This window comes from Saccostrea cucullata, unplaced genomic scaffold (assembly GCF_032062105.1).
Source record: "Saccostrea cucullata isolate Sc308-1 unplaced genomic scaffold, CSIRO_AGI_Scuc_v1 ctg3825, whole genome shotgun sequence".
Lineage (NCBI taxonomy): Eukaryota > Metazoa > Mollusca > Bivalvia > Ostreida > Ostreidae > Saccostrea > Saccostrea cuccullata.
Genome location: NW_026919419.1, coordinates 40112 through 62483, shown reverse-complemented (window position 1 = coordinate 62483; position 22372 = coordinate 40112). Strand labels below are relative to the sequence as shown.

Genomic DNA, 22372 nt, shown 5'->3' with positions numbered 1-22372 from the left:
ATCTTGTACACAGAAAATTTTGTAAACCATGTTATCAAATAGTTTTAAGCAAAGAATTCAGCGTTGAACCCTCAGAATCGAAAAATATATATCAATGTAAATTATATGACATACCCGATAAACTACTTACAGAATTCAACTATAAACTTTTAAACAATATTCTTTGTAATAACTTCTATCTCAGTAAATGGAAAAAAGAAACGAGTGGTCATTGCAAATTATGCCACGTGAATGAAACTTCAAAACATCTCATTTTTGAATGTAGAAATATTGCTGTAATATGGAACAGATTAAGTTTGTACCTGAAAATAGATATCAAATAGAAACATGTAATAATTAGATTTAGCTCTGAGCGCAATAGAAAAATTGTATCACTTAACACACTCATCTCTTATGTTGCCTGTAGAATTTACAAATATAAGATGTACTGTCGAATACTGTAAACGTATTACATTTAGCGGTGTATTCTATTTAGCGATTTTGGCGGAAAGCAGAGTCCGATAATTCAAGTACATCGCTAAATGTCTTGAATATTAACTCTTATAACCAGCAAATTCAGACAGCGCTAAATCAAATCCACGCTAACTTGTTGAAAATTGAATTTCCGCCAAATATCGTACACGCCAAATATAATACATTTACAGTAAATTCCTTAGATGAAATTAGTTATAACATCTTCAATCACGTAAAATTTTCAATTTTTTTCTATACTTCCATTCTGAAAAATTTGAAATCACATGACTACAAACTTTTTAAAAATTTTGCATAAATTGTTTGAAGGTAATATTGTTATATTGTTTGTAATGTAATTTGCCTGTTATATATATTTCACTGTTTGTTTGTATGAAGAATTGAAAATAAATTTAAAAAAAAAGAAAAAAAAAATTTAGCAGGTCAAATTCCATGGTCAAGGTTAGGAAATCAAATTTGATGAAACGGAAGAAAGGTCTTGTCACAAGGAATTGACTTGCGAAATATAAATTCCATATTCTCACCCACTCAAAAGTTGGGCAATGTTAAGTTTTTTGCTAACAAACATGTAGATAAACGGACAGGGCAAAAAAACTATATACCTCTGAATCATTGATGAAGGGGGATAAGAAAAATCCAAATGATATCATTATATAAAAGCACACTTCCACTTCTCTTACAATACTTGTGTTTGGATTGAAAACAATGATTTATTTGTTTATTTCGGGTAAGAGAATTCAAAGTATTCAAGTACATAATGGAGGAAGCTATCACTGGTGACTTTGCACTGATCAAGGCACACAAGGCAGATAAAGTGGGAAACCTCATCTTTAGGTCAGTAGATCAAGGCAAACAAGACAGACAAAGTAGGAAACCTCACCTTCAGGTCAGTAGATCAAAACACACAAGGCAGAGAGAGTAGGAAACATCACCTTTAGGTCAGTAGATCAAGGCAAACAAGACAGACAAAGTAGGAAACCTCACCTTCAGGTCAGTAGATCAAAGCACACAAGGCAGACAGAGTAGGAAACCTCACCTTTAGGTCAGTAGATCATGGCACACAAGGCAAAAAAGTAGAAAACCTCACCTTTAGGTCTGTAGATCAAGTCACACAAGGCAGACAAAATGGGAAACCTCACCTTTAGCTCAGTAGATCAAGGTACACAAGACAGACAAAGTGGGAAACCTCACCTTTAGGTTAGTAGATCAAGGCACACAAGGCAGATAAAGTGGGAAACCTCACCTTCAGGTCAGTAGATCAAAGCACACACAAGGCAGATAAAGTGGGAAACCTCACCTTTGCATAGGAAGATCAAGGCACATAAGCAGAAAAAGTGCAAAACCTCACCTTTAGGTTAGTAGATCAAAGCACACAAGGTTAGTAGATCAAGGAACACAAGGCAGACAAAGTGGGAATCCTCACCTTTAGGTCAGTAGATCAAAGCACACAAGACAGATAAAGTTGGAAACCTCACCTTTAGGTTAGTAGATCAAAGCACACAAGTTTAGTAGATCAAGGAACACAAGGCTGACAAAGTGAGAAACCTCACCTTTAGGTAAGTAGATCAAAGCACAGAAGACAGATAAAGTGGGAAAACTCACTTTTAGGTCAGTATGTCTACAAAGGCAACTCCAGTACCTTAAATATGTAGGTCAAGACACTAGACAGTATGTCAAGATGCACAGCTTGGTTTATAAGGCTGAGGAAAGTATTTGAGTAAGCTATTTTTTCTTTCTGTAGAAAGACAAGTCGTTACTTTAACCCCCAAATGTGTAAGGCTTTTGTTTTTACTGTACATTAATGATCTTCCACTTTATATAAAAAATTCAAACAAAGATTTGTTTGCCGATGATGCCACTGTACATTCCCCGACAAAGATTCCCAATCTATAGTATATTAATTATCAATGGATATTACTTGTATAGAAAAATGGTGCACTCAAAATCAAATGATACTTAATGTCTCAAAAACTAAAAGCATGTTAATAGGGACACATCAGAAGAGATCAAAATACTAGTAGTTAGACCATGATTTTCCTTTATACGTTTCGAACCAGAAATTAGACAGTGTAACATATGAAAAAAAATCTTTGGGTATATTTAGATAATTCTTTACAATACAATGTACATATCGACCATGTTTGTAAAACTCTGTCACGTAAAATTTCTGCACTCTATAAAATTTAAAAATGTCTTCCCCTTCAAACACGCAAGTTGTTTTATAATGCATACATCATGCCTACCATTGATTACTGCCTTACAATTTGGGGAAATATTTCCAAGTCAAATTTTGACAGAGTTCATAAACTTCAAAATCGTGCTGCAAGGAATATTTGAGAAGGCCTCCCCCGCCCCTGATGACCCCATATGTATGTATGTGTATAATTATGTATATTTATATTGTAAATTGTCAGAAGGTCCTGGGGAAGAATAGTGGTTACACTAATCAGGTTACCTTCTTTAAATAAAGTATTATTATTATTATTATTATTAAGGCTGGGCGGATTATGATTGCAGAAGTGGAGGAGATCGTGGAAGTCGGAGAAATTCCACCAGAGGATGTCCACGTTCCACATGTGTACGTACAGAGATTCATCAAAGGTCCCAGCTACGAAAAGAGGATAGAGGTAAAACATAAACAGAAAAAGAGGATAGAGGTAAAAAAAAAAACGGTAACATATATCAGGAAATTAAGTTTTACTTTGATCATAATTTATAAATAAAAATTTCAGGTATTCCGTGTGAAGAAAAACAATTTTTTGGTTTCATATTTCAATTCTGGCGGGTAATTTGTGTGTTTCTTATTTAATGAACAGATTTCTTGTTTTACCAATCTGTGCTCCATAATTATTTCAGGGTCGGTTGGTCAAGGGAATGGGTGGAGCTATGGATCTGGTGTCCAGTCACAAAACTAAAGTTATTGTTACCATGGAACACTAGGACAAGGTTGTATAATATTTTGACTTACGTTTGCTTATTTAAAACCTTATCAATAAGTTTATAGCTTGTTTATGGTTCAGTTTAAGTTTATTAAATTTTGATATATTTCAGAAAGGAAACAGTAAGATAGTCAACAGCTGTGATCTGCCCCTGACGGGTAAAAACTGTGTGGATATGACCATCACTGACAAGGTAGGACAATCACTGATGTAGTCAATCTTAATCAGTAAACGGAGCTACTGTGGTAAAAAGTGAGAGATCTTCATCATTCAAGTTGTGTGTTTGATTATAATCCTTTATATTTCAGTGTGTGTTTGACGTGGACTCAGAAAAGGGACTAATTTTAACGGAGATCGCAGAAAACGAAGATGTCGCCAGCATTGTTGGTGCCACCAACTGTGAATTTGTGGTATGTGCAAATTAGCTACTACTTATGATAACTGAGTTTACAGTTACATGTATGTGAATTTCCTAAACAAAATTCAAATTATTAATAAAATTAAACGTTAAACTATTCCATGTGTGTAAGTTACTGAATTGAAAAAAAATATTGAATGAATCAAATATACATAATTTTTAATAACAGATATTGCCTTTAAGTAGTGTTTTATGCTTCATTTATGAATAAATGATTTATGTGAATACAATTTGCAAAATTAATTGACAAACTATTCTATGTGTGGAGGTAATTAAATTTAAAAAAAAAATTAATGTAATTTGTAAACTTTGCCATATTTGAAATAATCCTGTGATATCCATTTGAGATTTTTCTGAAGAACTGCACAAGAGACTGAAATGAATTATTTTTATATGCAGATCCATGTCTTGTGTTGAGTAGTACCATACAATTCTATTTAATCTTAATCTGATTTCAGGTTGCTCCAGATGTTAAAGTAATGGGACAGATTCAGACATAGATAATGGGGAGACAACTCACTGCTGGTCTTGTCAATGTGTGTGTCTGATATGTGATATGTAGACTTATAAACAGAGTGGCATGATGAGAACTGTAGACCCAAGGACTGGTGTAGATGTCAAAACACTTAACTCTGTGATCTGAGCCTCATGCTATAATTGTGAGACAAACATGTTTATGTTTCGTTATGTATTGTGGGGATAAATCTTGCTCATCTACTTCGCAAAAACGATATTTCACAGAATAAGTCAAAATTTTGTTTTGTATAAGTGATTTTACTCATGGTCTTCTAAAGTCGTGCATAATAAATTTAAATTTTCTTAGTCCTCTGTGCTCTTCACAAACAAATACCTGCTTGAATGGCTTCAAAACATTGTTACATTTGTCATTTCTCTGTTTGATTAAGGATGTACAATGTGTATGACCTACAGACATAATCTGTCAAAATAAAATAAAATTAAGGATCATTTTGAACTTTTAATTTTTTACAAGTTTTTTCCCATAAATTATATAGTTAAAAAAATAATTATGATTGTTATTCATTTTTTTTTATTCCATGATATATTTCCTTTTTTCTGATAGATCTAGAGTCTTGACAATTTACCTTTTTTCCTCCAAAAAATGAATTGCCCTTGGCCTCTATACTAGTACTAAACATGTTGATACACAAGGTAGGAGAAATTAAATTTTTCTTTACATATTTTGGTTTCAAATGTGTACAAATAACAAATATACAATTTAATGTTTATATATGAGGGCATTTTTCAATCATATAATGTTTTTTTATTGATGATGTACGTATGAATTCTGAGATATCTGAGTTGTTTCAGAATAAAAGTGATATTTCTGTACTATTTCTGTTTTTGTTTGTAACACATAGGTTTATAATAAATAGAACTAGTGGTTGAGGACGTACAGAGTGGGAATCAGCAGTTACATGTACAGGAGGCAATAAAACAAAAGTGTTCCACGAGGAAGAAAAAAATCATCTGTTTTTCCATCTTAATTACTGTCGTTGTAAATGTCGTTTTGATCATTATTGTGACCATGACAAACAGTGATTCAGAGTGATAAAGTTAGAGAGTGTAGAATAGCTAGGATTTACAGTGACCACTAAACTACACAAACATGTACATTTATGATGTCATAAAGAATCATTTAACGTCCATTATTCATGTACATGCATTTAAAATATCGGGTTTTCAGATGATAAAATGCTACATGAAAGAACTGGGTACGGTATGTATAACGAGGCGGCCCTGTCTCTAAATCTGATGGAAGTTTTTTAAAAACATGCCAACGATGTGTCCTCCCAAAATCATTTTATTTTTTGGAATTATCTCTTACCGTTTTTCTGCGAGAGGTTTGGGAAAATGGTGCATTTTCTTCTATAATTACAACTTTTGACGTAACGACGTCATCATGACGTTACTGATTTTAACGTTATGTTAAATGAAATCTGTAAATTCTTTTAACCGAGAACTATTTACTTAATCCTGCAAATATTCCAGTAATCCATTTTGAACTATCTTTCAATTTATCATACATCGTTGATAGTTTGAAATGGTTAAATAATTTTAGAAATATTATAATTTTTTAACAAACGATTGTACCAAATACGTTAGTCTACGAAACTTTATTCATTCAGATGAACGTACAGTTTATGAAATATTGAAATGTTATGTATATGATTTACATAGTTTATCCACCTCAGCTATAGAAGAAGTCGGTGCGTTTTGTTTTCTAAGCAATGCGCAGTCACTTGCACTGATGTCGGCTGTAAACGATCGACCAACGGTCAATAAGTCGAGAGGAGATCAACAGAAAATAGGAAAGGACTGTCTCTTGTTTGAAATTAAATTCTTGATATAAACTTGTTCATTGGTAGTCATGATTGTACATCTTGATAATCAGTACCCCCCCTTCTATATATTTTTTTTTTCTATTAAAATGAAGCAAAATACAAATAATCGAAATGCAGAATAACAAAACTATCAAAACTTAGTTCAAGTCCCTTTTCTTATTTAACCTTTTTATAAGATACATATTGAGACACTTTTGCAGTTACAGGTATGTTATTAATATACGGAAACTAATGTTATTTTGTGTCGCGTGTGCACCGTCACTACGGCGTGCATTTTTTTTTTACAGAGTTAGGTTTGTCGTTCCCGAATTACCATTGTTCTTGAAGTAACGATAAAGTACTTTCATATTTTTTCGGAACGAATATTCATCGCAGACGGAAGTTGACATCTTTAAAATTCTGGGGCTCGTTTCTCAAAAAGTCGTAGATTTGAGCCTAAGTTAGTCCGACTAAGAAAGTTACGCCATATTTTAGTCGGGCCTAAATCGCGTTTCAGAAAGCGGCGTAAGACTGGGTATAAGACTAAGACCTTTCCGCTAGGTACTAAGCATGCGCAGATAGTAATTTATTTGGTTTAGAGGCTACAATAATATGTGGCGGATCATACTATACTTGAACCTGATTACAAAAAATAAAGCACAAGAAGCATGAACCGCTCGCATGTTTTCCCAGACTTTTCAGCGTCTTTCAAACAGATATAATACACGAATCTATCTGTATTTTCAAGGTCAAAGCATTTACATACAAGCTAGTAGTAGCGGATTCATAAATCTTGACAATGGGGCAGATTGGGGTCGGGTTTGGGGCCCACAGTCACACAAAAAAAGGCACATAGCATTGAATTTGAAAGGGGGGGGCAGCCACAGAAATTTTTTTTTACTTACCAGAAAAAGTTGAGATGCAAAAAAAAAAAGGAAAATTGCACAAAGTCGTTAGCTTACAATACTATACTTCCTTCATATTACTTTACTTTAGTATAAAGTGGGGGAGTCAACCAGCCTTTCAATGAACATTTTCAATAGTAAAAGTAATGTTGGCAAAAAAAGTGGGGGACCAGCCCCCCCCCCCCCCCTTGCTACCTCCCTGAAAAATGATTGAGCAAATCTTTTGTTATTATTTTGGACACACACCCCTCCCCCTCTACATTCACAAGTGTTATATTAAATAGAAATAGTTATATATGTATTTTGGTATGCTCAGATAAATTTTAAAAGTATATATATATATACTTTAGAAAAATATAAAACGTGTATACCCGGTATTATACGTGCTTGCGAAAATTTGGAATAAAAATAATTTTTTTTCTATGAGTAAAAGCCATATATGGCATGGGACTGGGGCTCGTAGCAATATATTTGAAAGTCGAACGTGGAAAGGGGGGAGGGACAAGCAGTATCTCAGGTAAGTTTTTTTTCTAGATAGAATACTTTACGCAGAGAGAGAGTGAAGGACCGGAGCCCCCGACCCATCGGCATACTGTGAAAATTTAACCATTTTAAAATCATATAATAATGATAATTATTAAAACATGGATAAGAGAATTTTGAAGAAAAATATCAAATGTCTTAAATTTTTAATATCAATCCATTTCTTCAATGCGAATTAGATATAGTGGCATTTCAGTTGATGACTTGCAAAAGGTAAATTAGTTTTAAATCTATAATTCTTGTGAACCATATTACAGACAACAAATCTATTAATTTTTATAAATGTCTCCATTTCAATTTTCCATTTCAATATTTTCGAATCAGATTCATTTAGAGATCGGGAAAGGTATTAATTTCAACATCGCCATCTTTTCCTTTAGTATATCCATTCCTTTTCAATTTCTATTGACGATATGTTTATAGAATTGTTTTTTTATAGATGAAGAATGTTTTTTAAAATGTAATCTAGACTTAAAGATATTAAAAAGTCGCGATTTACATTTACAATAAAAATATTTTACAACTCTTTATTGTTGTCATTATTATATGTGTAGTTTTGTTTCAAATATAAATTATTTTTCTGTTGAAAAATCTATCCAAAAAAAATCTTTTTAGGCAAACTTCGTCCAAGAAACGTGAAAGATTGTCAAGTAATCAAAAGCATCTTTACGAAAAAATAATAGACTCATCTACACATCTCACCTCCCGATAGTGACTCCAGTGAATAGGAATGAGAAGTCTTACGGATAGAATACTTTAATAATAACACTGGAACATTTTACAAATTTAATATTTTATGCTCTATTAATATAATATTTAATTACATACAATTAAAGCGGAGAATCAAAGATACATTATCTTAGTTAAGTTAAAGAACAATTAATATTAACTTGGTTGATGACATACAATGTACATGTAGTTACCGAATATTTCTCATTATCTAAAATACTTAGTATGAAAAATGGATATTGTTTGAGGATTTCATTGTAACATTATCCATTTCAAACAATAAAAAAATTATCCAAGACCTACAGCATGTAGCATCGTTTGTAAAAAGTTGATGGGGAAGGGAATAGGGTGGTGGTGGTAAGTACAGTTAAATGAGTGATCAAAATATTCAGCCAAGAAGAGAAATGCAGAAAGTGGAAGTCAGTCCATAAATTATACAGCTTTATTTAACAGAAGAACTGCAATAAAAATTGTAGGGTTGACCCCCCCCCCTCTACGAAGAAATTCTAGCACCTCTTTAAAAAATCTTACCAAACTTGTATTCAAAATTCTTAGTTAAAAATGTCTAGTTCATTCCACCTTTTGCGGAAAAAGTCTGCATCTTCGGTGGATTTAACTACCTTTCTAATTTCCTTCATAATACAGCATGCACATATAATAATTTTCACGATTTTTGGCATATCATAAAATTATGTACATGTATATGAATAGGTATTATATCGTAAATACGTATAAAATAATCAGTCTTTTAAATATTTTATTATTAAAATACGTGTCTTTTTTCCAATGTGTGTACAGACTAAGCACTTACGCCTACTCACGAGCAGGCCTAGATTTAAACCCAAATTTAGTCTCGACTAAGTCTCCGCCTTTTTGTGAAACGCGTCTTAGTCCGATTCTCGGGTTTAGTCACTGATTTAGTCCGGACTAAGCTTACGACTGGCCGTAGGCCTTTTTGAGAAACGAGCCCCTGATCTGATGTGTACCATTTTCACTAAGGTGATATGGACTGGACACCACTCCCCACCTTCCCAGCCCTTATGAATGTCATTTGTATCAATATTGATATCCTATGACATATTTAATGTATTATTTTATGGATAATTTGGTTGAAATTCTTTTAAATCCTAACAATATTTTGTCTGATACATTCGTTTTAACACAGATAATTTTTGAAAAGCAATTTAATGTCTAATAAATGACTTAATTAATTCTGAAAAAGTCGTGATCGAGCTAAATATATCGATTGTATGCAGCGGAAGGAGAAAAGCATGTCTCTTGTCAAAAAATTATGCATGATTTTGCTTGTTTTTATTTCTTAAATATACAGCGGATTCACATATGTTAAAATTGCCTTCACTTGTCTGTGTAAAGAAAAATGTTAATTGCTATTGGGAACTGTTAATCTATATTCAGACACAAAAAATAGTTGATTTTTCATAATGTTTCTTTTTTAGAAAATTACATAGAAATTGCCGAAAACACTCACAACTGTAGCAATACAAAATTTGTCAAAATAATATTATTTCATTATCTAAACTCGATCCTTATAGATTGCGGGTTCAGGAATTTAATAACGAGGGAGGGGGATGTATTGAGGGCAGGTTGTCTGAAGCAGCGTTGAAGCCTCATGGGGGTTGGGGCACATTCTTGGCAAGGTCCGGGGATCTATAGATACTATAGTATACTATAATATGTGCCCCCCCCCTTTGATTTAGAAAACCAATCGTCACCTTGCTGGAATTTTAGAATACATTGTCATGGCGGTAAAATAATATTTCGGAATATCTCATACCATACGTGTAGATCTACTTATCAATTTGTGTTTAATGCTGGTAACAAAAAAAACAAAAAAAATTAACCACATGCTTGTTTTACAAAATACAAGTAGATTTTTAAAAATCAAACGGCGGATTGGGGGGGGGGGGGCGCGAGACGCAACGGCCCTAGATCCGCCTTTGAATTGCATGTTTAATTTAAACCTGCATGTCTTGAAAACACTGATGTCAACATTCACCATGAAAAATCTAAATCATATTTTCAAAAAGCTGCATAATAATTTTCAATAAAACGTTAAAAAATCTCTTCTTGAATATAAAGTCAATATCACGTCCAATATGAAGGAGACGCTCGTTTTAATAAGAGGTACATGTATAAATGTAAACTTATGTCGTTTGACTGTTTTTCACTGTATATATTGATTGAAAATTCATCATATTATTATTTTATTAGGGAAGACTGAAGAATTTGATTATTCAACATATGCCAGCTCATTGTGACGTCATGTTTTTAATGTATTGCGTCATTGATTTCCATGCAATGTCCCTTGATAAATTTTACGAAGAAAAGTTTAGGTGGTTTTCATAACATTTAGATACAGATTTAAACAATAAATTTCTGTAAAAGTATAGGTTAGATGATTACACATTCGGATTCAGACTTCAACATTGAATTTCTTTAAAAGTATTTTATTTTAATGAGGAGGAAAAGTCACATCTATCCAAAAACGAAGTAATTTCAACTACAGTTTTTCTTAAAAACGGACGTGGCCGCACTTTTGTACAGTTATTTTTTCTCTTGCATATTAATTAACATAAAAAAAATTTACAATTTAAAGTATACATAGAAATATGATACAGTTATTGTTTCAATAACCAAGGGTCCTTTTTCCAGAATTGTGAATTTCAAGCCCCAGCTGGGTCAAGGATACCATACCATAGAGGGGAAAGGCAGGAGGGGTGGCTCTAATGGTTAATACTGAAAATGATTTACTGCTTTAAAATCTCCTCTTTGGTAATTATCAAACATTTATGATGAGCAAGGAGGCCTTTCCCAAAATTATGAAAGGTTTGGATCCTGGGTCCGGTGTTCCTGTGGGGTTTGGGGCACTATACTGATTATTACTGATTAGTTGAAATGCATTTTTTGTTCTGCCTATTGGTATTAAGTAAGCAAACTAAGTATGCTAAGTTTATTGTTATGTCCTTCTTCGAAGAAGGGAGGAACATTGCTTTAATTTGCTGCTGTCTGTCAGTCTGTTGGTTTTTCTTACATTTACTGTATCATTATGTGGTGGCTTTTGAAAGTTTGTTACCATCTTAAGTTTTGTTGCCTTGGCAGATGTCTGTGCATTGTTGATAACCATATGTGTGTTGGTTTTATTTTTTTGATTAAAGTTTGTTACCTGGCATTAGTCTGTGTGCCTTCTTTGTTAATCCAAAGGCTCAGATGTTACAAGTGATTTTTTACTGAGAATAACAACTTTCTGTGGACGTCATGTGACTGAAAAATTTTTATTCAGCTAATGAGCACGATCAATAACTTAAATCTGTTACATAAAATCAGATTGATTTTTGTTCAAAAAAGCACTTTGAATGATAAAATTTGAACTATTATTATCAGAAAGATTTAAAAGACTTTCTTTACTAAATCTAAAAATGGAAAAAAAAAAAACCATTTGTAACCATTATTTTTAACAAACTTTGTTGACTTTGTCGGAGGAAAAAGAGATACATGTTGCTGGTGTTTTGGTGTCAGTTAATGAAAAAAAATTGATGAGTTTATAAATCAGATGATAAAATCATCTACAGTAACTCTAGATCACTTCATTTTCATGATCTCTTTATAACTGAGTCTCATTATTCACAAATAATTGTTTTTGCTCTATATTATCTTTAGAAATATGAATATACCTAAGAATGGAATTTTCACAAGCAGGCCAGCTGTCTTGGGTAATTACATGAAAATAAAGTTTGCGTAAATGAAAAGTTATTTACAGTATATATTACATGGAATAAGTATAGATATCAGGCATCAGAATAATTTCCTATGAAAGCAGAACATGGCTTATACCTTAGTTTGGTCCACATGTGAGTCCCTGACTTATGCAACAGTAAAAAAGAAAAGTATAGAAGGCAAATAGTAAGTGATTACAAGGTCACATACATCTGACATTGACTGACCTGTTCTAGCTATTTGAACACTTCTGTTTTTATTAGCTCACCTGAGCTGAAGTCTCAAGTGAGCTTTTCTTAACACAGTTTGTCTGTAGTTCATATGTCCGTCTGTAAACTTTTTACATTTTCGACTGGAGTTCAGATCCTCTGGGCCAATTTTAACCACACTTGCCACAAAACATCCTTGGGTGAAGGGTGTTCAGTTTTGTTCAAAGGAAGGGCCACAGCCTCATTGGAGAAGAGATAGTTAAGAAATACTGAAAATTTGGTGACATGTTTAATAAATCTCTCTCTAAAACCCCTGACAGTAAGATGAAACTTATATGGAAACATCCTGTGATAGTGTAGATTCAACTTTGTATTCAACTTATATTTATATGGAAGCATCCTCAGGAAGTGTAGATTCAAATTTGTTCAAACCATGACCCCTGGGGACAGGGCGGTTCCACAAGGTACGATCAAAGTTTTACATAGGAATACCTAGAATTTTTTTTAAAATCTTCTTTAGAAGAACAACAAAGCCAGATATGATCATATTTATGTGTAGGCATCCTCAGGTATTGTAGATGCAAATTTATTCAAATTACGACCCCTTGGGATATGTTGGGGTCACTATTGATAATATAATTTTTTACCTAGAAATATGTACGAAAAAAATTGTTGAAATTCATTTAATAAACAAATCATAGATTCATTTATTTCCAAGTTATATTTAATGTGGTTAAAGTTAGACATAATTTTGAGTCATATTTTAAAGCCCAGATTTGTATGCAGAGAAAAGATTTCCATAACATCAAAGCCACTTTAAACGATGATGTTACACCGGAGCTGTCTTCATGTTTTGTGGATCAAAATTGAATTCTTTACATGGGGACACAATTTCATGGGAATAAAGATGGGATAAATACCTCTAAAAATCTGCTGAAGAACAGTAGGGCTAATGTGACTTACTCTGGTGCGCATTAATGCGCATGGCCCACTTATTTTAAAATAAAGAATGATTCAGAGACTTTGAGATGAGAAATACAAGGATCTAAATATTCTAATTTCTATCAGCTATTTTTTCATAAATGTTTGGTATTTATTTTACTATTTAAGTAATCTTACGGAAGGAAACCTTATTGCTCCATTCTTATATGTGTAGCTGCTTGTATATTGTTGTATTGTACTTGTCTGAGAGATTGTTGGTATGAGTATAGAGCGGCCTGGAGGTTCCCTGTCACCTGTTGACAGATCCCCAAAATCTGCCGCGATAATTTTTTGAGATGTAAAGGTATAAGCTGACCCTCATCATAGTGAACTAGGGACTGTTGATCATTTAGAGCTGTTTGTACTCTCATTGTGTTTACATGTCTATAGCACAAGATCTCTAACATGTATAACAGTATCAATGGTGGAACAAATTATACATTTTCCTTCTTCTGTAGAGCAGACTGTTGTTTTGGTATTCATTGATGTACTGGATATCATTGTCAAGTGTGACATTCAATGCTACAGCCTTTCTCATCTTAATAAACCAGGACTGTCCCCCAACAGCCTCATTATACATCACTTTATCTAAATTATACCCATACAGCACATATGGCTGTGCTAACTTGACCTTGATTATTCCTATAATAGATAAAGCTTCCATGTATCTAAGTGTCTTGTAATAAAACATGGCTATGTACGTCATGTCAGTAATACAACCAAACTTTGATGCTAATTTCAACATGTGACAAGAGATTTTATCAGCTCTATACATCAGTTTGTTTTTACGAGTGTAAGTTTCCACGAGTAATATAAGAGCAGTTCGCTGAAGGACATTAGCTGTAAGTCTCTGTAGCATAATGACTTGATACTGTGTCAGGAGGGATGAATCTATCATCTGTTCTATTGTATGTAGATCTCTCAAACTGCTTTGTATATTCAATTAGTTTAATATGTCATATCTGCGAATTTCAAGAAATAGGTTAACATCAAACTTAGCCTCAGAAATCAGAGTATATACATCTGTACAGATGGAGGGTTTGGGGTTATGAAGAACGTTCATAATACAATTTCTAATGGAGGGGCTGTGTAGCAAGAATGCTAGACCCTTCTCATACATCCAAATACAGCTTAGTAAATAGTTGATGTTGCTTGTCACCATGAAATTTACTAAAAAACATGTTGTTATCTGAAAAGAAAAAGTTAGGACAAATCCCCTCATACACCCATTTGAGGATGAGTTTAAAACAGACCCAGAAACCCTCCAGGAGATTTTGTGGACACCAGTGAGGTATTTTAATTTGTTGAATCACCCAGAAAACTGCTGTCTTCATGTGATAGTAACACAGTAATTTATCATCTACATCCAGTCCACAGTTAATTATGTCTGTTAAGAACAATCTAAGCGATCCATAAGTTAAGAATTGACATTGAACTCGCTAGTTTTTGTTCAGCTAGAGAAAAAGAAATTCTCTATTCATGATCTTCATGCCTCCCTAGCTTATGTCTGATTGCTACAAAGTGACATCCATTATTTACAATATCATTAATAACATGAGGTTGGGGCCATGAGTGACATCTGTCTATCCAAGAGGAGGCAGATGGAGACAAAAAGTCACAAACAAAACTGTAAGCATGATTATTTATCACAATCAATATTTAATTATAATTGTATTTACCGGTACTTAACGGTTATGGTTTTTGTTCTATTTACCCTTTACTGGACCTCTATATTTTTGTTACCTTATTGAACCTCAAGTTAAGTTTTGCAGGCATTGGTTAGTTAAGACCTATTGTGTTAGGAGATATTTAAATCGCTGCATAGCTGACCAAGTAGCCGGGGTCCACGTTTGCATAGATTTTTACATGCAATGCTTGAGGTACTACAATCCAAGATGTGTAGATAAGTAGATTTTCAATGGTAACCATTTCTCCATAAGGGGTAAGTTTGTTTTTTTATATATAAGTTTTGAGTACTACATTTAAGACGTAAAGCTATGTACGAATTTGAGTTAAGTAATGTTTTTGTCACTGTTTACGTATACAGGTTTTGCTGGGTAGAGTTACTCATGCGTGTATACTTCTATTTTTGTGCAATGTACTAAGTTATGTACGCACGTAGGCTATTTTGTTTTGCCGCTTATACGTCGGTGTTGTGGGTTTAATAGTTAAAAACCACTTTTGTTAAGATGTTGTGTATTCTTAACGTTTCCTTATTATAATAGTGTTCGGTTAGAATTACCGGTACTGTTTTGTATGGTGTGCCATAAGTGCAACTGTAGTCAATGTTGACGTGTTATTTTTAGTCTACGTAACTTGCGACTTAAAATATTATTTAATTTAAAGGTTCCAGAGATATTCCAAACACACGCCAGTCCTATTACAGCTATGTTCCAGCCATTTTGTTTGAACACGTGTTACCAGCGTCACCTGGACTTGAAACCCACTGGGAGCCAGTTGACAGGAGTCTGTCGTAAAACGGGGAGTGTCAGGACGAGGTCGCGTGGTACACTTGAACGGATATGGACATATAAAGACTTTAAGTGATATTTATTGTAGATAATTTTTGTAAAATATTTTGTAAATATTTTTTTTTATTGATTTTATTTATGGATAAAAAAATGTAAATATAAAAAAAATCTTGTTATATCTGACTGAACAGAGCACGACGGCTGTCGTGACATCATATTCTAATGTTCCTTGTGTTCCACTGGCACATGGTCCATGTGGAGCGGAGTTACAATGTGTAAGTAGTGATACAGAACACATGAATTGCCTGTGTTTAGAACTACTTATATGATTGCGCCCATGACAAAAGGGCCCTTATGGCATTTTTGCTACAACAGAGAAATAACGCCATAAAGACGTGACGTTGCAGACTGACGGTGAACTTCGACGCAGATTTTTTTTAACCACGTGTTTTGACGTTTGGCGCATCCAGAGTTTTTTATCGCTGTTTCCAACATGCGGAATTTATTTTCATTTATAAATTAATTTAATTGTCAATATCTGAATCTCCTAATCCACCGATTTTGATAGATATAAATAAAAAACATTAAGAACTGGTTTCTTAACAAACAATTATTTAAAACGTCTCTATAATATCAATTAATAGTTTTCCTACATGCGTAAATGTATAGAAGCTGTAGACAAGGTGCTTTCTGTTAGGATAATGAACCTTTATACTCTAGATAAATTTTATTTACATATTTATACCATTTTTAGAATACATCTTAGACAGGATATATCGTAAAAAATATTGCAAAGGAAAATTGTTTTCCTACTTCGTTGAGATCCGCTCCACCAATCTCAAATATACATCGCGATTGCGTCGATCACATGTAAACATTGATTCAACGGTGCATACTGCTTAAACTGTTGTTAAATTGTTTGTACAAATGTTGAAACTAAACATACATCTTCCACGTTTTTTACAAATCTAGCAAGAATGTGTAAGAACGATAGTCAAGATTTGTATTTTCTATTTATAAAAATAGGAGAGATAACTCTGATGTCAACAATCGATGTGACAGGGGTACCAGACAGGGACATTCATTTTAATTGCGTACTTTTTCACATTTCAGCTGCATGTTCGCATGAATTTGCTCCCGGATTATAAAAGAGATATTTTATGACCAAATAAAAACACTTTTAACCGTCAGCATAATTATGAATATTTGAATTAAAGATATTGATGTACCTTGGGAATAAGGTGAATGTAGAAAAAGGAAAAAAAAAAAGGAAAACTGCAAAATTGAACAGACTTTAATTTTTTTTTTTCAAATCTCTTATCTATAGCTTTTTTTTGGCATGAAATAATTCCATTTTTTAAAAAATAATAAACATGTAAAGCGTCTACCTTATAATCATGATTAAATAAATTAAACTTTAAAATGTTGTTTTGTCTTATATTCTTGTTGCACAAAGACACTTCAATTTTGAGAAATTAAAAAAATATGTTCTTAATGTTCTAACATAAATAGAGCTGGTCAAGTAAATCTGATGAGAGAGAGAGAGAGAGAGAGAGAGAGAGAGAGAGAGAGAGAGAGAGAGAGAGAGAGAGAGAGAGAGAGAGGATGGAGGGTAGATAAATATATTTATATTGAATTTTTTTTTTATCTAGTATTGAGAAATGTGAAACTGTATTGAAAAAGACGAGTTTTCAAAACAAATGAAATAAAAAATGAAAGAAAATATAATTTTTGTTCTCTAAACTATATATACATATATAGCTATTTACTTTCAAGATCTCCAAATTTGATATACATGTAACTCTTTGCAATTGGTACTTACGTGTTATTGTTTTTTTTTTTCATACGAAGTTCATTAGTTTTTAAGCATTATCTGCAAATTAATTCCTTAAGCCATGACGAACTTTATCTTCCATATAAAATCTCGATCAGCATTGAATGTCTCTTAACAGATCAATTATCATGCGAAAAACTCAATCATCACTGAACTTATAATCTCATTGCAGTTATAAGTGTGGAATAATATATTGTTCAACCTGCCATCAAATTATGGATAAATAATATTAAATATGCTCAAATATGATTTTATTTGATTTGGTTGATAAAAAAATCCTTACAAGTTCAGGGTCGGGTTTTATTTCTACATGTAAATGCTAACAGAAAATAAAATTCAATGCTAAAATACGTGACATAAAACCGCAACAAAATGCTTGTATTTTCTTTTATTTTGGCCACAGTGCAGGGGATGGGGGTGGGGTGTCCTTATATATTTCCGTAACATGTAGGCTTTACAAGGCTTAGCATATCCAAGCTTCTGGCACCAGACACGTAGCATCGTTTTTGAAATTGGGGGGCCGGCCAAAGGTTTGTTTTTTTTTACTTCCCTGAAAAAGTTGACAAGCAAAAAAAGGGGGTAAATGTTGCACAAAGTCGAAAATTCCTATTTTGTGGGGAGGGGGGGGGGTGGAAGAGGCCAACTTTTTTTAATGTCAACTACTCTCAGTACCGATTTTTATACGTTTTCTGTACATCACTAAAAGTGGGGGGCCAACCAGACTTTTAATTTTCAATTCCTATAGTATAAGTAAGGTTGGGGAAAAAAGTGAAGGGCCAGGCCCCCCTGCCCCCCCCCCCCCCCCTGCTGCTACGTCCCTGGGCACGGGACCAGAATGGAATTCATACTATTTAAAACTCACTTTATAGAATAAAATTAGAAAACAACATTAAAATGAAGGGGATCTTTTTTATAATTAAGTCATAAATAATATGATGATTTTCTAAGATGTTTACATCCCTACAAAAATCTTGACATTTCAAAGCTCAGCCAGTTCACAGACAATTGTCAAGAAATATATTATACAAAACAGTCATATTCAACTGACTGTATATTTAGACATAAACAATTACATGTTATTAATCTTTAACCAACCCCTACCCCCAACAAAAGCTATACATATAAACCGTAAATGGCATCTTTAATTTAATTCTATGGGTGTGCTTCTCAAACCATCCATTTCATAAAATAAAACCAGACTTTTTAATTCTAGGGTATCTTTATATACACGATTAACAATACTGAATTCAAAGCAATTCAGTTCCAGGCTCACAGTGTTTATGATCGCTGTGTGATTTTGAAAATTACAATGCTCAGAATTCAAGGTACAAATTTAAAATGAAGAATAATAGGCAGCATTATGTCAAACCTAAATAAAAAAGTGAATCTGCAAGTTGTAGGGTTAATGGTACTGGGTGCACCTAAAACTTTTGAAGTTAATTTTTTTTTTAATTTTAACTCGTGCTCACAAGAATTGTAAGTTTCTGCCATTTAGATTTTTACCCCCCTCCCCCTCACCAACATACACATAATCCTACAGATGTTAATCCCGGGTTTATCTATTGTGTAAATGATTGTGGATTATACTGTAAATCACTTAATTTTCGCGACACCTTATTTTGCGAGATAGTCATTAAATCTTTATTAGCGAGACAAAATTTTCACGAATTGTGGACATTGTTCTATATAATCTTAAGGAATACTATTTAACGCGAGAATAAAATTTTCGCGAGCATATTGTCTCGCGTAATTACGCGAAAATAAAGTTCTCGCGAATAAATAGTGATTTACAGTAACTCATTCATTTGTTTGTAAAATTTCCACCTTTTGATTGGTTAATATTAAAAATTTTTTACTGCTAGACTGAAAAATATGTCTGTATCCTTTATATTTTCAAAAAAGCAGTGTCATTATTGACCCAATGCAGACAGACAACCTTATAGATGCAGTGATTCAACCGAATTTCCTTTTTATTTACTGTCTATTGTGTATCGTAATCCCATGTACAACACACTTCACAATTTTTCTATCTTTATATAAAATTTAGAAAGAGAGAACAATCAAGTAAATTTTCACTTCGCAGTAGCATTTAGGTAGCGTAATGTTGTTCCAATTTTCACATATATCGTAACTAAAGATATATCGTTTATGCTGAAATCTTGACCTATCGAGAGCAATGTTTAAACTGGCTTATCAAACGACTCTTCCATGGATTACCAGTAAATATTTTGTTTAAGAAAATAATTGTTTAAAAACAAAAATGAATGGATGTTGCCCGCTGTTCAGGTCTCCTCCTGGTGTCATAGAAAAGTGAAATGTAAAACAAACACTCATTCATAATACTATACACCACTGATGAATCCAGAATATATATAACTATGAAATAATTATTAATAATTAAAAGAGACATTGTGATAAAAATAATGTGCATGGAAAAATATTATACAACTATTTATCACCGTAGTAAAATTACAGAAGAAAATCATTTAACGTTCATTCTGAAAACGTTTGACGTTGTTGAAAAACATGACGTCATTATTAACCCGTTAAAGTATATTTGATAAAAATGAAGAAAAAACCTACTTAGAGTAGAGGTAGGACCATAAAAATTCATATTTGACAACTTCTAACCATACTCTATCAGAATCCGTGAAAAACTCAAAATACATAAAAAATGCCATAAGGACCCTTTTCACATGGGCGCAATCATATAATATCTGTTATACATTCTAACACAAGCTCTCTGCAATCCTCTGTCCATGCTTGGTGACAGTAAAATAACAAAGTGAATCCTGGTGGACTATCAGAACAGTCACAGAGATAATTCCCAGATCACACGGTGATTAATGATCAATGTAAAGGTGATGGAGAGCTGCTGATGCGAAATTTCACTACAATACACCACAACAGGGCTAACGTATCATATGCATTAAGGACAGTCCATGTACCGAAAGTCCAAGGGTGGCTATACTGCTGTACGTTAGAGAAAATTCGACCTAATCATCTGAAAAACGGGCATTTATAAATGCCAAAGAATAATTTCTTCGCTCAGATCTCGATATTAATGAACCTGTTGTATCGTAAGAAATTAATGCAATTGTTGTTTAGGGCAGTCTTGAACGTTTTACTTGAATGGCTGGGAGGGGGTGTTTTAACAGTCATATTTTACTTATTTAAGATAAACATTTTACATTTTTATCAAATCTCTGATGTTCTGAAAAGTGAGTTTAGGCTTACTTTAGTCGCTTTTGAAAATCATAAGATAAAAAAATCAAACATTTGTAGATAACTGCTTGTTGCGCTTCTTTTGCGTGTCAGTATATGTCACTTTTGTAAAATACAATGTAATCATAAGAAACACACTACTTTTTATTTTGGAAATTTTTATAAACTTATCTGAAAAGCGCATGTATCATCAGGTATTGCAGTAATGCAAAAAACATTAATTTCAATAAAAAAATTGAATATATATATATATATATATATATATATATATATATATATATATATATATATATATATATATATATATATATATATATATATATATATATATATATATATATATATATATATATATATATATATAAAGCACAAAGAAATTCACTTTTACATAGATACCCACTTCCGCCCCAGCACGGGGTTGAACTCTCGACCTTCGGAATCTGTCTCCTAGCTGTGCAGGAACAGCGCGCTAGACCGCTCAGCTATCTAGGCAAGTCAAAAAACTTGCTTTCGATGCCGATGGAATTTAACGCTTCCCTACACTACACGGTCATTGAGAATAGAAGTGTAGAAACTTGTAGCTTATTTTTCTTCAACTGCTGTTTATGTTTTGAAGAGTGTACGTTTTTCTAAAACCTGAAAATTTATTGCAAATACTGATATAAAGAACTGAATGTCTCTAACTGAAAAATATTTTTATAGTGTAAAGTTCACAACATTTAGATTTTCATAACAGGCTTGGCCGGATTGAAATTAGATAAGCTCTTTTCAATCTTATTCGTATAAATATTGTATATATTTATTTAAAAACAGTATTTTACCTTTGTAATTAGTATTTTAAATCCCAAACGTTCGTCCATAGTACTATATATAGCAGGTTTAAACTCACTGGACGGGTTAGGTTTTTAAATAGCTCGTGCTGGTCAGTTTGGGCGTAGCAGGCACCGTAGAAGGACACGTTGTTCGTTTGCCAGATTAAACCACGTCTTACATTGTTATTTATGTTCATATGTACCAGAAATCCTACTCACTTCTGAGGTAAGAGTATTTCAGTTTAATGTTTATTTTAAGTAACAGTATATCTGCAAATTCTGCCAAGTTACTTCGCCTTAGTACATTTTGTGGTAAAGTTGTTTGAAGTAAACATATTGTTGAATTGTGTATATAATATACTTATATTCAGTAGTAATGATGCGTCGTAAGCATTGTAGTAAGTAAGTAGTAATATTGTACTCGAAGTGTGTTCAAAGTAGTAACAATGCGTCAGTGGCATTGTACATGTAATATGTGTTTGTACAGTAATAAGTTGAACGCTTGCAATATATATTCTTCGTAAAATAGACATGTCTAAAGTATAAATATATGTTGAGTACAAAGTACGAGTAAAAATATGTATAGGAAAATATGCATATTAAGTATTGTATATGAAGTATATGTACATAATTTAACAAACAATTACAATATGTCTTTATTTTAAACATTCAATAGATCCTAGTAGTCCTAGTAATTGTAATAGTTAAAAGGAGGGATCCAAGTGTAGTCCAGTCAGCAACGACCAGACGAGGCAGTG

The 22372-nt window shown here is 32.9% G+C and overlaps 1 protein-coding gene and 1 pseudogene across 3 annotated transcripts in view; both read left to right on the top strand.

Annotated features, from left to right (window-relative positions):
- Window positions 1-22372, top strand: part of LOC134231162 (succinyl-CoA:3-ketoacid coenzyme A transferase 1, mitochondrial-like) — a 65076-nt pseudogene that overhangs the window by 2596 nt on the left and 40108 nt on the right.
- Window positions 3323-22372, top strand: part of LOC134231236 (succinyl-CoA:3-ketoacid coenzyme A transferase 1, mitochondrial-like) — a 44235-nt gene continuing 25185 nt past the window's right edge. The window contains exons 1-4 of one of the 3 annotated variants that reach the window (XR_009984522.1): window positions 3323-3417; window positions 3523-3603; window positions 3719-3820; window positions 4287-5279. Coding sequence is in view for 1 of the 3 variants with exons in the window: in XM_062713177.1 (XP_062569161.1) it covers window positions 3346-3387; window positions 3523-3603; window positions 3719-3820; window positions 4287-4328 (267 nt within the window). In the remaining 2 variants the exon portion in view is untranslated. Of the gene's footprint in view, window positions 3418-3522; window positions 3604-3718; window positions 3821-4286; window positions 5287-22372 lie in introns of those variants that run through there. The other 2 variants (XR_009984521.1, XM_062713177.1) reach the window with 2 other exon arrangements.